This window comes from Cetorhinus maximus, chromosome 15 (genome assembly GCF_964194155.1).
Source record: "Cetorhinus maximus chromosome 15, sCetMax3.hap1.1, whole genome shotgun sequence".
NCBI lineage: Eukaryota > Metazoa > Chordata > Chondrichthyes > Lamniformes > Cetorhinidae > Cetorhinus > Cetorhinus maximus.
The window spans coordinates 20,603,933-20,617,594 of NC_135893.1; the positions used below are offsets into that span (position 1 = coordinate 20,603,933).

The 13,662-nt window shown below is 41.5% G+C and overlaps 1 protein-coding gene across 1 annotated transcript in view; it reads right to left on the reverse strand.

The window, feature by feature from the left end:
- The window catches only part of acap3a (ArfGAP with coiled-coil, ankyrin repeat and PH domains 3a), a 331,316-nt gene that overhangs the window by 40,673 nt on the left and 276,981 nt on the right, over positions 1–13,662 (reverse strand). Inside the window, exon 11 of the mRNA XM_078558003.1 lies at positions 982–1,094. Coding sequence (XP_078414129.1) covers positions 982–1,094 — 113 coding nt within the window. The remainder of the gene's footprint in view (positions 1–981; positions 1,095–13,662) is intronic.

A 13,662-nucleotide genomic window follows, 5' to 3' on the forward strand; every position in this document is an offset into this window, starting at 1 on the left:
AACTCCAGGGTGCAAACCTACTTGCAGACTCCAGGATTTATATACAGGGCTTCAGGGGTGCATTCTCTCAGTGCAACACTGTAGGAATTGACTCAATACTTTCATCACAAATACACATTCAAACAAGATGCCATGGTCAACTGGGAAGTTGGCGCAGCCTTTAGACATCTTCAGGAATGCTGGCAACCGTTTTCTCCTTGGCATGGGCAAAAAATGACCACCCCACCTTCTTCGGCCTGTCCAATATATCCAAAACTGGCAAAGCCCACCCCTCACAGAGGTGCCCCAGTACAAATATCAATCATAGCTGGAATCCAGATACATAGCTGGGAGTCTATTAATCTGTCTTTGTAACCACTGGGTCTCTCCCTTTAAACAGTCTTAAAAATTGATGTTCACATTTTTGTAATATTTGTACTGCATAGTGGGTGGTTACCCAGAATTTGAGCACCCATTAATAATGAAGGTTGATCAGATAGACATCGTGTAGGACATAGAGTGGGAGGGGGTGGTGAACCTAACATTGTCCATTAGTTTCTTTCAGCACTAGCTACCGAGGTTCGGAAACATGCAAATTCTCAAAGATGGCACTGCTGCTCTAGGTAGGAAGAATAATAAACTGAATTAGCCATATGACCTTAAAGGGATGTTTCATGCTTATGGCCTTAAAGGAATGCTTCTTGCTGGAAGTTGTGTTCAGTACAGTAAAAGGGTTTTGGACTCGGGTGAAAATTTGCTGAATCAAATTTTGTTGCAGGAACCAGCCTCAAAGGTAGGTGACACTTCTGAAGTAAATACTAGATGTCGGGCTCAAAAACACCATAACTTTAACCTGCACCAATGTTAACTCTATAAACTAACTACAGCTCTTGGCATCAGTGTTTATCAAACACAGAGCTCCAAAGGCTTTTGGCCGATCACTATTGTAACATATGCCTTTATTGCTCCCAGTTTAGAAACACAAGAGGAAACACCACATACCGGTTCCACGTCTTAAAGGCATTACTTGCTCTCTTGAACAAATAACCTTCCATCACCACTCCATTAGGAGCATCAATATTGAATTCAACTTTGGAATCATCATATGAGAAGTCCTGTGGATGGAAAAAAAATGTCTGTGATGAATACAAACACTGTGACACTCAACTGTATAAAACTTTGCGTCTCAAAGGTTGATGACATTGTTGTCCATTGTTAAGATCCATGTGCCTTGGTGGCCAATGTAACAGCAAAGGATACGTCTGAATATCGGAAAGGTTTAGCTGATAAATTCATCTCTACTTCTTCACCAGCTTCAATACCACAACTGCCTTGATGATTTCAGATTATCTGTTTCCTCTAAATGAACACTGAGGAAACCGATCTATCTTATTCATCTTATCCACCTTGCCAGCAATTCCATTGCTCTCCATAATGGTCCATAACCTTGCTGTCCAGATGAAGGTTTAAACCCCACATCCCTTCCATCATTAAGACCATATACTTCCATCTCTGCAACATTACCTGCCTCTGTTCCTTCCTCAGTCCCAACACTAAAACATTTAGGTGCTTTCAATTCTTCAAGATGACTTCTCTACCAATCTCACCAGCTTTCCTAGCTTCATTCTGCATTAATCCAACACACCCAAAACTCCACTGCTCACACTTCATCTTGCTCACATTCTAGACTGTATTAAGTCCACTGCCCATCACTTCAGCTTCACTTAAACTAATTGGGTCCCTGCCCTGCACTGGCCTGAATTTGAAATTTATGTTCTGGTTTGCAAATCTCTCCATGACCTCTCCTTATCTCTGCAGCCTCTTTCAGCCCATAGCCTACAGTGCTAAATCAGACCTCCTGTACATTTTTGTGCTCCTATTTTGCTGGCAGTTAGTGCTTGTCCTACTCAGCTTGCCTTAGTGGTAGCACTCTTGTCACTAAACCAGAAGGTCATGGATTCAAATCCCACCCTAGGGCTTGAGTACATAACCTATGATGACACTTCAGTTCATTAGTGAGGCAGTGCTGCATTACTAGAGGTGCTGTTCCTTGGATTAAGTAAAACTCTATCTGCTCAGGTAGACATAAAAGTTCCTGTGGCACTTTTGTTTGAAGAAGAAGAGTAGGGAATTCTCCTATATGCTCTCATATCACTAATCAGCCCAAAAGTGCAATCCTCACACTGACTTGAAAGATGTTCAAAAGCCACTAGGTGGAGCTAGTATTCAGGAATCTACACGCTGGGGTTCTAAGCTATGAAGTGCATTTTAACAGCGGCAAAATTGATGGCTCAGTGGGTAAATAGACTTGCTATTGCTTGCTATTGAACCTCACAAACCAGGATGGTCCCAGGTCAATCCCCAGTATTTACCACTTCAATTTAGGCAGATATTCAAATGCTGCAAACAGTCTTAGAGCTAGGAAAGGGAAAAAAATCAGCAACATAGCTATCATAGCTGTCACTGAACACTGTCCATGCATGAATGTTGGCTGAGGACTGGGACAGGGCTGGATGTGGGACTCCCTGGAGTCAGATAGTTTGTCTAAATTCACTGTGTGGTCTCACAGCGGTGGAGTCTGTGAAAAAAGCACCCAGCATGACACTTTTTTTTAAGCATGAGAGAAAGCTGAGGCGGAGAATGCAGTCACTTTCAGAGTAGAAAATAGAAATTCACAAAGTAATTTTCTGGAATTAGTAACAGAAGCTGTTGCATACAGCAATATAATCATTAAAAAAAAACAAGTCCAATCTGCTAATCCATTGGGAATTGTCTGCAGCCAAACTAAAAGATTTAAAAATGTGTTAATAAATACATGTCACGTAACAGGTATTTAACTAGATCAAAGGCAATTCTAACATACAATGGGACTGAAATCTCCTCTATCCATGGTGCTGAAATTTCAAGGCCTATTATTCCATTTACTTAAAAACATGTCGTGGTGGACCCGTCTAATTAGATATGTCCACAAACCCATCCAAGCAGTACTGATTGAGGGCTAATCTAATTAAACATGGCCTGCAGTAGGACATGCACGATCAACAAGGAGACAAAAACTTTGCCCTTTACATTTCCATGTATTTAAAAGGTTGAATTCTTCATCCCGTGCATTTTTAATAGAAAGAGGCAGTCATTTTTAATTTTTAATTGTACTTCTTGTAATGTGGTACCACGGATACTTGATCCCCACCACCACCAGCGGCCCCCACCTCACCCCCACCCCAACTCTGACTAACAGTTAAAAGGCAATGCTCTCAAACATCCACGATGACAGATCAGGCACCAACATTTCATTGAGTTCATTCCCACAGTTCTGTGTTTTCCAAACGGCTTCAACAGCCTCTTCATTTATTAAATTCACATAACTGGCAAAGTTTGGAACAGAAGCCTTGTACCAAAATTTACCAGTCAATTCCATTCTTACTGCCAGTGCAGCAGCAGGCCTGGTACTACCAAGTAACAGAGAGAGAATGGGAAATATTGCCGGGGGTAAAGTTTCAAAGGGGACCTATCATTATTGGTCCAACACTGGGCTAGTTCATCACAAAGTTCTGAGCATTTATGGGATTTTTCTACCTGGGAGTCCAATTTCACCAAAATAGGGCCAATTTAGACCCCCTGGGACATAATACAGATTGTTTAAGCAATATGCTTAACAACACATTCCCGGAATCCCACACTGGACTCGAAAGGCTGATGCTATGGGAATGACAATTCCCACTCCTTTTGTACAGAATGAATAAACTTATGTTCAGTGAGCCGGTTGCTCGCTAAATATTGATCATGTCGACTGCATAAAAATCAATGCAAGAAATGTTAATTATGACTCCGATTTGCAAGTCTGGTATCAGCATATTTATAAAGCAACGCCTAACGCGTCTCCCACACAAAAGAAGTACTGCTTCCTCGTGCAGCGAGGAGAGATAACAGGAAATATTATGTTACCAGGTGCAACATTTGAAACACTCCAGCAACATGCATAATATTTTATTGAAAATTTACAATATCAGCACAAAGATTATTTACGCACTTATTTTGGGACTAACATCTTGCTCTTCAAAGCCATTCAGTTATAGCAAATTCACTTCTTACACTGAGGAAGCAGTTATTTCCCTTATTCCCTTATTAGTTGCAATTACATTTTAGGGAACACTATAAAGACGCGCTTTTATTAAGGGCCGCATTTTCACTCCAAGTGAGTGGGTTTTGAGTGAGTTTCAATCTTGCACAATTTACTAACTCACCAGCGTGTAATCAAGTCTGCCAAAAATCTTCATTTTTCAAACGGGTGAAAGATACGCCGCTTAATAATAATAAAAAAAGAACTGAAATCAAACCCCGAGAAGAACGGGAAGCTCCAGAAAGTTTTAAAATCATAAATGCATCGCCTCGATCCTCAAAAAAAACCCCCAATGTGGTTCGAGGAAGCCTAGCGGGTTGGATTTCAGTTGCAGCGATAATCTTTTTGAGCTGTTGAAAAGCCCTCTTGACAGCTTTGTCCCTCACAGTCTTTGGAGAGCTGCTGTTTGTCTGTCTGTGCTCTCCGAATGCCGACGCTGTACTGTCTGTTGTAGAAGTGTGTCAGACTCACAAGAGCCACCTGTCCGCTGCTCATGCCTCCAGTCCCACACAATAGCTCCGTTAGCATACAGCTGCCACTCTCTTGCAATTGCAACACTCTTGGTTTGGAGTTGGCCTCGTTGCCTGTGCTCACACCCCCTCCAAAGCTTAACTCTTTACACCCTTTGCTCACGAACAGCGAGCCTGCCAACAGCAGTCGCTGAAGGGTAAGGGCAAAGGGTTAAAGCCAGACTATAACTTCACACGCATTCCGCAGCCACCACTGGTTGAGGGCTCCTCCCCAAGAAAGCAACGCCACCCTCCCTCAGCAGCAGATAGGACGAGGCACTGCCCATGCTCAGCGGTAGCTGTATTATTCGTGGTCTCAGGCTCCATCTGCCTCATTCTGTTCTGGCATCTCTGCTTAATCAGGCAGACACCAGTCTTTTACCAACCCCCTGCACTTTGGTTGCTAAGGAATAAATCAAATTGCTTTTTGTTTCAGAAAAAGGGCACAGTGCCCCTTAGGGAATAAACTTAGCGTTGGAATTCTGAAAAAAACAATTATTTCAAGGACAGAGAACAGACTGAAAGTTAAGAAGGCGGAAGAATTTTTGTTAGCCTGTACAGCATGAGAAATATTTTACACGTTAAGATGCTTAACTTCCTATTTTTCAAGTGTTATTACATTGTTTTTTGGTTGCAATGTGTTGAGATGTGTTTCATTCATAGAATATTCAGCGTGCAACACACTGACTTTTCCTGAGTGGATTGGGTTGAGAACCACCCTGTGGAATTGATTCCAGGGAGTAGCAGTGGTTTTAGAGTGTAACGCAATGCTTGCCTGATGTTATCTGTTTCTGCTCGTGTTGCCAAGGCATTGCAGGTTACTCTATCCAGATGGGTGCAGCATGCTCCTGCTGTTCGCTGTGTGAGGCACGGTGTTGCTAATGTAGACCAGCATAGGCCAGGGATAGTGAGCAGATTGGGGATAATTTCGTCTGGCTCAGTTTCTAAGGACACGGGATTTTCTTGGACTGGACAATTTTTCAGAGTGCCTCCATCTGCATTGACTGGGTGGTAGGGCTTCTGCTGATGGTATCTCAGTGGAATACACTGGTGGGCTGTAGTTAGAATGAGGCCTCTTGAACTTACTAACATTGCTATAAAAGGGCACTTACAAATGCGAAATGTTTGCATTTATATAGCAACTTTCCCATCCTCAGGATGCCCCAAAGCACTTCACAACCAATGAAGTCCTTTTCAAGTGTAGTCACTGTTATTATGTTGGAAATGCAGCAGCCAATTTGCACACAGGAAGGTCCCACAAACATGTTTTATTGATGTATGTAGATTTTTGTTCTTATACCTTCCAGGCGAAGATTAACACTTAGAACAAGACAATCTAACTCCTCCATCCACTCTTTTAAGAATGACCTTACCCTGGCTAAACCCTTCTGTTACAAAGGCGAGCAAAGGAATTTGGTCCCAATCTGTTGAATGTTTATGCAATAATATCAGATGGCCTAATCTACACGTCTAAACTTTTCTTTTGCTTATTTCTGTTGCTTGATTTTCCCAACCTTCGAACCTGAACTTTTGTTCTTGTTAATCTGAGGTCACTGAATGTTGCCTGTGCACATCAATAAAAGAACATCAGCTGCTCAATTATAGTGATTTAATATTTATAGACCTTATACAGTCTCTGCTCTTTAATTTTTATACCCCTCCATCTCAGAACTTTCCTCTATTTTCATTCCTTGTGGGACATCTGTTGTATTTTGTAGGTTTCCTCCTCCCTCAGCTACCCCCACCCCCATTATAGGAGTGCTCCATCCTATATTGCTGCCACACACCACTGTGTTCTTATATGTCTCCCCTGCTGTTTCATCAATTCATGCTTGTCTCCTTGGTTTCTGAGCCAGTGCTACTTTCAAATAGTAAGGTTTCCAGTCTTTGTCCCTTTTCTTCAGTCTGGAATTTATTTGCAAAGTATTTACTTGTACTATGGCAATTATTATTGTTTAACTCTTGGGTAAATGAAAAAGAAAGGGTTTAAGCTTGCCAAGAGATGGATGATCTGACAAAAATGGGCACCAAGCCAAAGGATGAGATGTTAAGAGGGGTGACTAAAGGCTTGCTCAAAAAGGTGGGCATTAGGCAGAATCTTAAAGGAAGACAGGGAGAGGTGTAAAGGTGGATGATGCTATAATTGATCTCCGTACTCAACATCAGAGGTGAGAAAACAAAATGAGCTAAGAGTTCACCCCCAACCGCCCGCCCCCGCGTCGCCCTTAAATGGATTGCGTGTTCCTGTGCAGCAGATGAGGAGAGGACTAAGCTCCCAGAGACCAAGTAGTGTCATGCATTTGTGTGACAGCCAGTGCCCATAAAACCACATCCAGGCACAAGTTTGTCCTTCATGAGAGATGGAGAGAACGCGATGGAAGCAAAATGCTTTTATACCTGTTTGCACTTCATTTCTGCTTTCACAAGTTTAGGACTTAATTGAATTCAAAAAGGATGTAACTCAACATTAACAGTCAAAGCAAACGATAGAATAAATATCAGATGGAAATACAGCATCTACAAATAGATACAATTTACTGAAATCCTTTCATTATGTCAAGATGTAGATTTGATATTTTGGGCAGTCACATTAAAAAAATCATTCTAGCCTGCAGCAACAAGACCCAATGCTGGTTGATATTTCATGCCTCCCTATACGCTGTAGTGCATTATATAAATGGCCTATTTTAGTCACCACTTACATAAGCACAGTCAACAAGAATATGTCACCTTCAGTTTTAAGGCTAGTTGAATTTCTGACATGGTATTCATATTTTCTGCTTATTGTAATTTTAACTGTACCTGACATAATGATGTCACTCACTACTTAATGCCCACTGTACACGTTTTTTAAAATACAGTAGTTACTGATAATGCCCACTGGCAAGGCTCTGGTCAGATGACTGCAGGGCTTTTATATTTGTCAACAATAGACAGAGCTAAGTGAGGAACAGACTGCTAGATCCTGATGTAATGTTTTATGCCCCCTTTAAATTGCAACATAGGCACCCACGGTAGTCCCAGGTGTAGTGGAAGTGCCGTGATGTAAATGGGTGATGCCAGAGCTGCCAGGAACCATACTGGAGGGTGGATTTTCTGAGCTCTTTCAGAGGCAGCACTACCCATGGCAGTGAATATAACTGGTCATCACTATGTTATGCCCATGGGTGGACCGAGTGACTCATGCCTTCTGCACAGAGCACCAATGCTGATTTGGTTATAGTTGCTGGTAGGGTACATTTGACTTGTTAGCACAAGTCAAGAATGTGCACCGGCAGTGAAATGTGTTTAACAGTTGAGACAATTCACTTGATCTTGTTCCCGGGGGTTCAGCTGGGCTGAGATGGATGGTGAAAGGACTCTGCCCACATAAAGTGGCTGTCTTGCTGGGTGGGGGACAAACAATACCTTATACCCTTGTATGAAGCTGCTGTTCCCCTTTTTGTGGAGGGCTACCTTACCCTCCCACAATGCAGTTTCAATGTTCCTGGGGAGATGCAGCCAGATGGTGCAGGGCTTGTGTTGTGGTGGCTCTCAAGTGATATCTCTGAACAGACTGGTGTCCTTTCAGTTCCTGGTGGACACTCAACATTGTTTGCTCAGATTGGACCATGTCCCATAGCTGTTTTGGCCATGGATGTTGTCCAGAGGGCAGTTGTCAGCAGGATGGTTGGAACAATTAACCCCTCTTAAATTTGAATACCTCAATTAAATCTTCCCTTAAGATTTTCTTCTCTAGGAGAACAATCCCAGCTTCTCTAGTCTCTTCACATAGCTGAAGTCTCTCATCGTTGGTACCGTCTGGTAAATCTCCTCTGCACCCCCTTTAAAGCCTTGACATCCTTCCTAAAACGTGGTGCCTGGAATGGAACACGATACTCCAGCCCAGGCATAATGAGTGGTTTCTAAAGGTTTAGCTTAACTTCCTTGCACGTGTTCTCTACGGCTTTGGTTAGAAAGTGGAGGATCCCATTTGCCTTTTAACTTGTCCTGCAAACTTCAAAAGATGTGTACGTAATCAGCTGTGTAGCATATTAAAAGCAGTGGAAAAGTCTCAAGGTGCTTCACTGAAGAGGAGAATGGACACTGTCCTCGGTTGAATGTTTCCTTTTCTGCTTTATAAATGAGAATGGGTTTTCCGCCTTCAGGAATGTGGTGAATGGACAGCCCTGCCCATAGCTCTTCCCTGTTTGTAGACTGGGAATCTCTTTGTAATTATTCCTGGTCCGCTGCCATAACGTCACTAGAAGTGGGAGAAATTCCACTTACACGTGAACAAACAGGAATGCTGGTATGCTTCCAGTTCAGTAACAGAGTGGAAATGAACGCAGCTCTAAGCATATTCCTGACACTTTCACTAATGTCACAACAGGGCAAATTTTAAACAAACGGGTCATCTCAAACTGCTTCTCACTGGCAGTTTTATAGCAAAAAATAGTTTAACAATACAGGATGACTGAAGGATATTACTGAGTGTGGAGTTACCTTGCATTATAACATTTTGGATTTGAGGGAATTCACAAAATCACAGCTCTGCTTTAAATCGTTGTTGATGGTTATTTCTCCGGTGGGGGCAGGGGGGGGGGGGGGGGGTGGTCGTCATCGGGGCTCAAAAACTATCATTCTATTTCTTCCCTTTACAAGGGATAGCTGAGCAGATCACAGTTGCTGGTTCCTGCTTACAGCTCGGTCAATTTGCCAGCAAGTGCATGACATGGTGACACATCCAGTGGACTCACCAACATGCCCATCATTCCAGGAGGCATGGCAACAGGAATAGGCCATTTGGTTCACCAAGCCTGTGCTATCTTTCAATTATATCGTAATGGAACTGTACCTTGACTCCTGCCCTTGCTTTTTTCTCTTCATTTCCACACTGAACAAAAATCTGTCAGTCTCATGGAGAGAAAGTGGGAGGTAACAGCAGTGGATGAATTAGGAAATGATCTTCTGTCACGATAAATCAAAGGGCCTGAAATCCTAGGATCATTGTTACGCCATTGGAAGGAATACCTGGTGACCAACTATCAACAATACTAATCTATCCTAAATTACAGGAATGGAGTCGCTTAAATAGTTGGCATTAGGAACGTACCCGAAGTGCTGACTCATAAAGAATGAAGAGCACCTGTATACCTGTGATAGTGGAGTCAAAGGCCAGATTAGTGCGATTTTCTTGGTTCTGTGCTCCATGAGGGACACCAGGGAGAAGCATGACTTGGAATTGCATAATCCAATGTTGCATTTACTGTCTGATTCTGTGAGCTTGCGTGTTAGAAGGTGAACAATTAACCTGTGAGCAGTGAACTATTAGAAGTCTGCATACTAGATTGTCATAAACCATTAAAAAAAAATCCTTGGGGAAATGTCCTGTTAATCTCTTACTACTGACGTCATATTTTCTAGAAGCATTGTTCTTAAGAGGCCTTTCTACAATAACCCATCAATTTGGGAAGAATGTCAAAGTTAAGTTTGCAGATCTTGTGATACAAGGAAAAAAAACCCTGCGGTTTCATTCAACCGATGGAGCCTTAATAACTTATAATGGCTTTTTCGAGCAATGTCTTTCCATTGCCAAACTTTCCTTTTAGAAATATAAAGCAAGTTGCTGTTTTCTGAGAAGCGCACTGGACAATGCCTACAACATGTCTAAAGTGTTTCAGGAGCAGCCACCATTAATAATGGGGCTTCACACAAAGGAACATGAGTCTCCCTTAACATGGTGATATCATCCACTGCAATTCAAATGCCCCAGTGCACAAATTTAACTCATTCACTGCCTAACTGTTCATAAAGTTTCCCAAAAAAGCAACCACTGGGGCTTTTAGATGGCACAATTCTAGTCACAAACTCCCTGTTTTCTGTTGTCTGAACGGAGCCAAAGGCTGATGTAACTCGCTCTTTAGCTGATGCGGTTTCGTGAGCCATGACGATTATGGATGTCAGGAATTTAATTTAGATGAGAGAAAGAAGAACGTACTGCACTCATAAAGCACCTTTCACATCTGCAGGACCTCCCAGAGCACTTGACAGCCAATTAAGTACCTTTGAAACCTAGTTAATGTCATAACAGAGGAAAAGTGTAGCAAGATCCCACACATTGTAATATGCTTTAGGGATTTGGTTGAGGGGCAAATGTTGGCCTGAACACCAGGAGGAACTCTCCTGCCCTTCTTCGAAATGGTGGCATCCAATGCATCTGTGTGAGAGGGCAGACAAGGCCTTAGTTCAACATCTCATCCAAAAGGCAAAAGAGTGAGGGAGCTGGCACCATTTCTTTTGGAAAAAGAATATTTCCAAATAGATATTTTCAAGATTGTGAAGGGGATTGATAAAACTGATTCAGCAAAATTATTCATTATGACATGAGATTCAAGCAGCAGGTATACAAGTGACAGGTTCCAATTTAGCAGTAAAAGGCTGTCAGGTGAAACTCCTCACTCAAAGAGTATTTTGAATGATGAAGATTATTAGGGAAAGCCATCAAAAATACACTGTACATGGTTTAAGAGGTGATTCATTCCTGGAGAGGGTTGACATTCAGGATTAATGTGAGAAGGTGGGTTACTGGGATTGAGATCAATCTAAAGAGATGGGCTTTTCCCAATTCTAAAACTTCTTATGGTTAGTTTTCTGCTGGTTTATTTTAGTAGGTCTGTAATGCTACTGTGAGAATGAGAAATCAGCAGGAGCAATAGCAGCTGGGTTCAGTAGTTTTTGACAGATCCATGAATCAACTGCCTTTGTTCTCCAGCACTTCAGCAATTTGGGAAGTGTGTTGTTCAGTCAGTGAAAAAGAGCCCACCGCTCTGTTAACTACCTAAATCTTAACAGCGACCGGCACCAGCAGCAGTTTGAACAATTGATTCCCAAGTTACTGCAGCTTTGTATGTTATTGAGAATCATGTGGGTCCACAATTTGCTCAAGTAATGCAAGTCGGCATGGATTTAGTTCACTTAGCATTCTTAACTGTGAAAATACACCACATGGATACATAAATAAATTATGCTCAGCTTAGACGAGTGAGACTTGCAGAATAATTCAAGGTAGATTAATGAAGACAGTCTAGAAATTATTGGATATTAGCAGAAAACACATATTGCTTTCTCTCCTATTTTAGCAGAGGTGTCAACCAGTTTAAAATAAATGGCTTAAAGCCTGGCTTAAAATGGTGAAGAGTAACATCTAGACACATATGTCTTACCCAGTTTCTAATTTTCATTGAGATAAATTTCAGTAGTTCTCTCAATAATACTGTAAACATAAAGGATTTACATACCAAGACGGCTGAAGCATTTTCTTTCACATTCCAAGTCAAATGATTTCACTTTGCATCAGCTCATATCGCACCTTGGTTACATATGTGTTATACTTTGCCCTCATCATTTCCTTCTGAGCCTCTTGTAATGGGGGCTCTTTGACAAGTTTATTGAGTAATGTCTGAATGGTATTTGTATTTGTAGAACTGTTCTTATTAACTATCAGCAGTTAAAGTTGTGCTGATAATGATCCTAGCTTTATTATTGACACTGAGTTGATCTAGATAGTGTTGTTACATTTACATCTCTTCCTGGAGAAATAAGCCCATGTATTCAGGAGACTCTACTGTAGTTTCGGTCACGAGTTCAGAGGCTCACAAGTCCCATTCTTACTCCAATCTGTTGGCTGAAATAGTGGTGTCAACAATCACTCTGCTTAAATTTATCTTCAATCATTTTTTTCTTCTTGGTCTGTTACACAAGAGAGTCACTGCTTGTTCTGTAATTCACTGATATGCAGCAAAACAAAACAGAACAAAGTTCGACTATGGCAGGCACCCACTTGCCTCGGGCACTAAATTCAATGGGCAGGCTGTTCCCCTTCCCTAACTTAGCCAATGAACCATCCCCACTCTCCCCACACATTACAACCCCTGAGAATTTTGTGGCCACAAGCAAGCCTGGTATCACCAACCTCCTCTCATCTCTGAAACCACTCAGCTTCCTAGAATAAACATAGACAATGGCACAGGTTGAGTTAGCCTTGCAGCAGTGCCCTCCATTTCTCAAAAGATACCTCACAAGAGTTAAAATCATAGGCAGCATGAAATACTATTTCACAATAACATGTAAGACAGGCACTTGCTACCACAAAACAGTGCAGTAAGCTAGGAGAGGAAATAGTTCTAAATGCCTAATAGGTCTTTGGGCTAAGTTAGGAAAGAAAAGATTAATGAACACTTCCTGGAATTGCAGCATTTACACGGACTCTTCCCAGCCTTTCCCCTTTCATAATTTGGTAGAAAATTCCACTACAGCATAAGAGGGTAGAAATCAAAAAGAAATCGGACAGATCTAATCCTTTCATCTCTATTTCCAATTAATTACCTGTCCCGGCCACTCTACCTCTTTATTTCAGTTCTGAGTGCAGGTCAGGCACTGAGTGGCATCACCGCCTTCAGAGATGTAACAAATAACTATAATTACAGAATATGATGCCAGCTGCATTTAAATTGTGTCAGTCTATTGTGCTATCTTTCATCCAGATTATTAACGGAATAATTGAGCTTTTGATAGATGGGAACATTGGTGACTTTGCTCAGTGAATATTAAAAAACATACAATTTTTTTAGAGTTCCATATCTGAAATGAGCTAAAACCCAGTTAACATTAAAAAATTGCGTTCAGTGTTGAATAAGTGAGAGATTAACTATAACCATCAGAAACGATGCACCAGATGCAACAACTGAAGGTAATTCCAGTAGGGGTTCAGGTCTTTCTATGCCTTATTCTGCAATGTTCACTAACTGCCTTGAGACTCCTGTTAGCCCATCACACACATGCTATGAGTACCGATTGTAATTAAAACTCTAACGTCTGTTGATAAATGAACAAAGGGCATGTATTATTTTCATCACATCACAGAATGGGGATTTTGCAAATGGGGTCCAATCTACCCAAGTGTAATTCTAACAAAGATCTCTATTTATTTCTATTCATTTCCAAAGCATTCTTACTGAGATTGGTTAACGAGGTCAAATTGTTACAGATTGATGTGGAATCACTTCTTTGCAA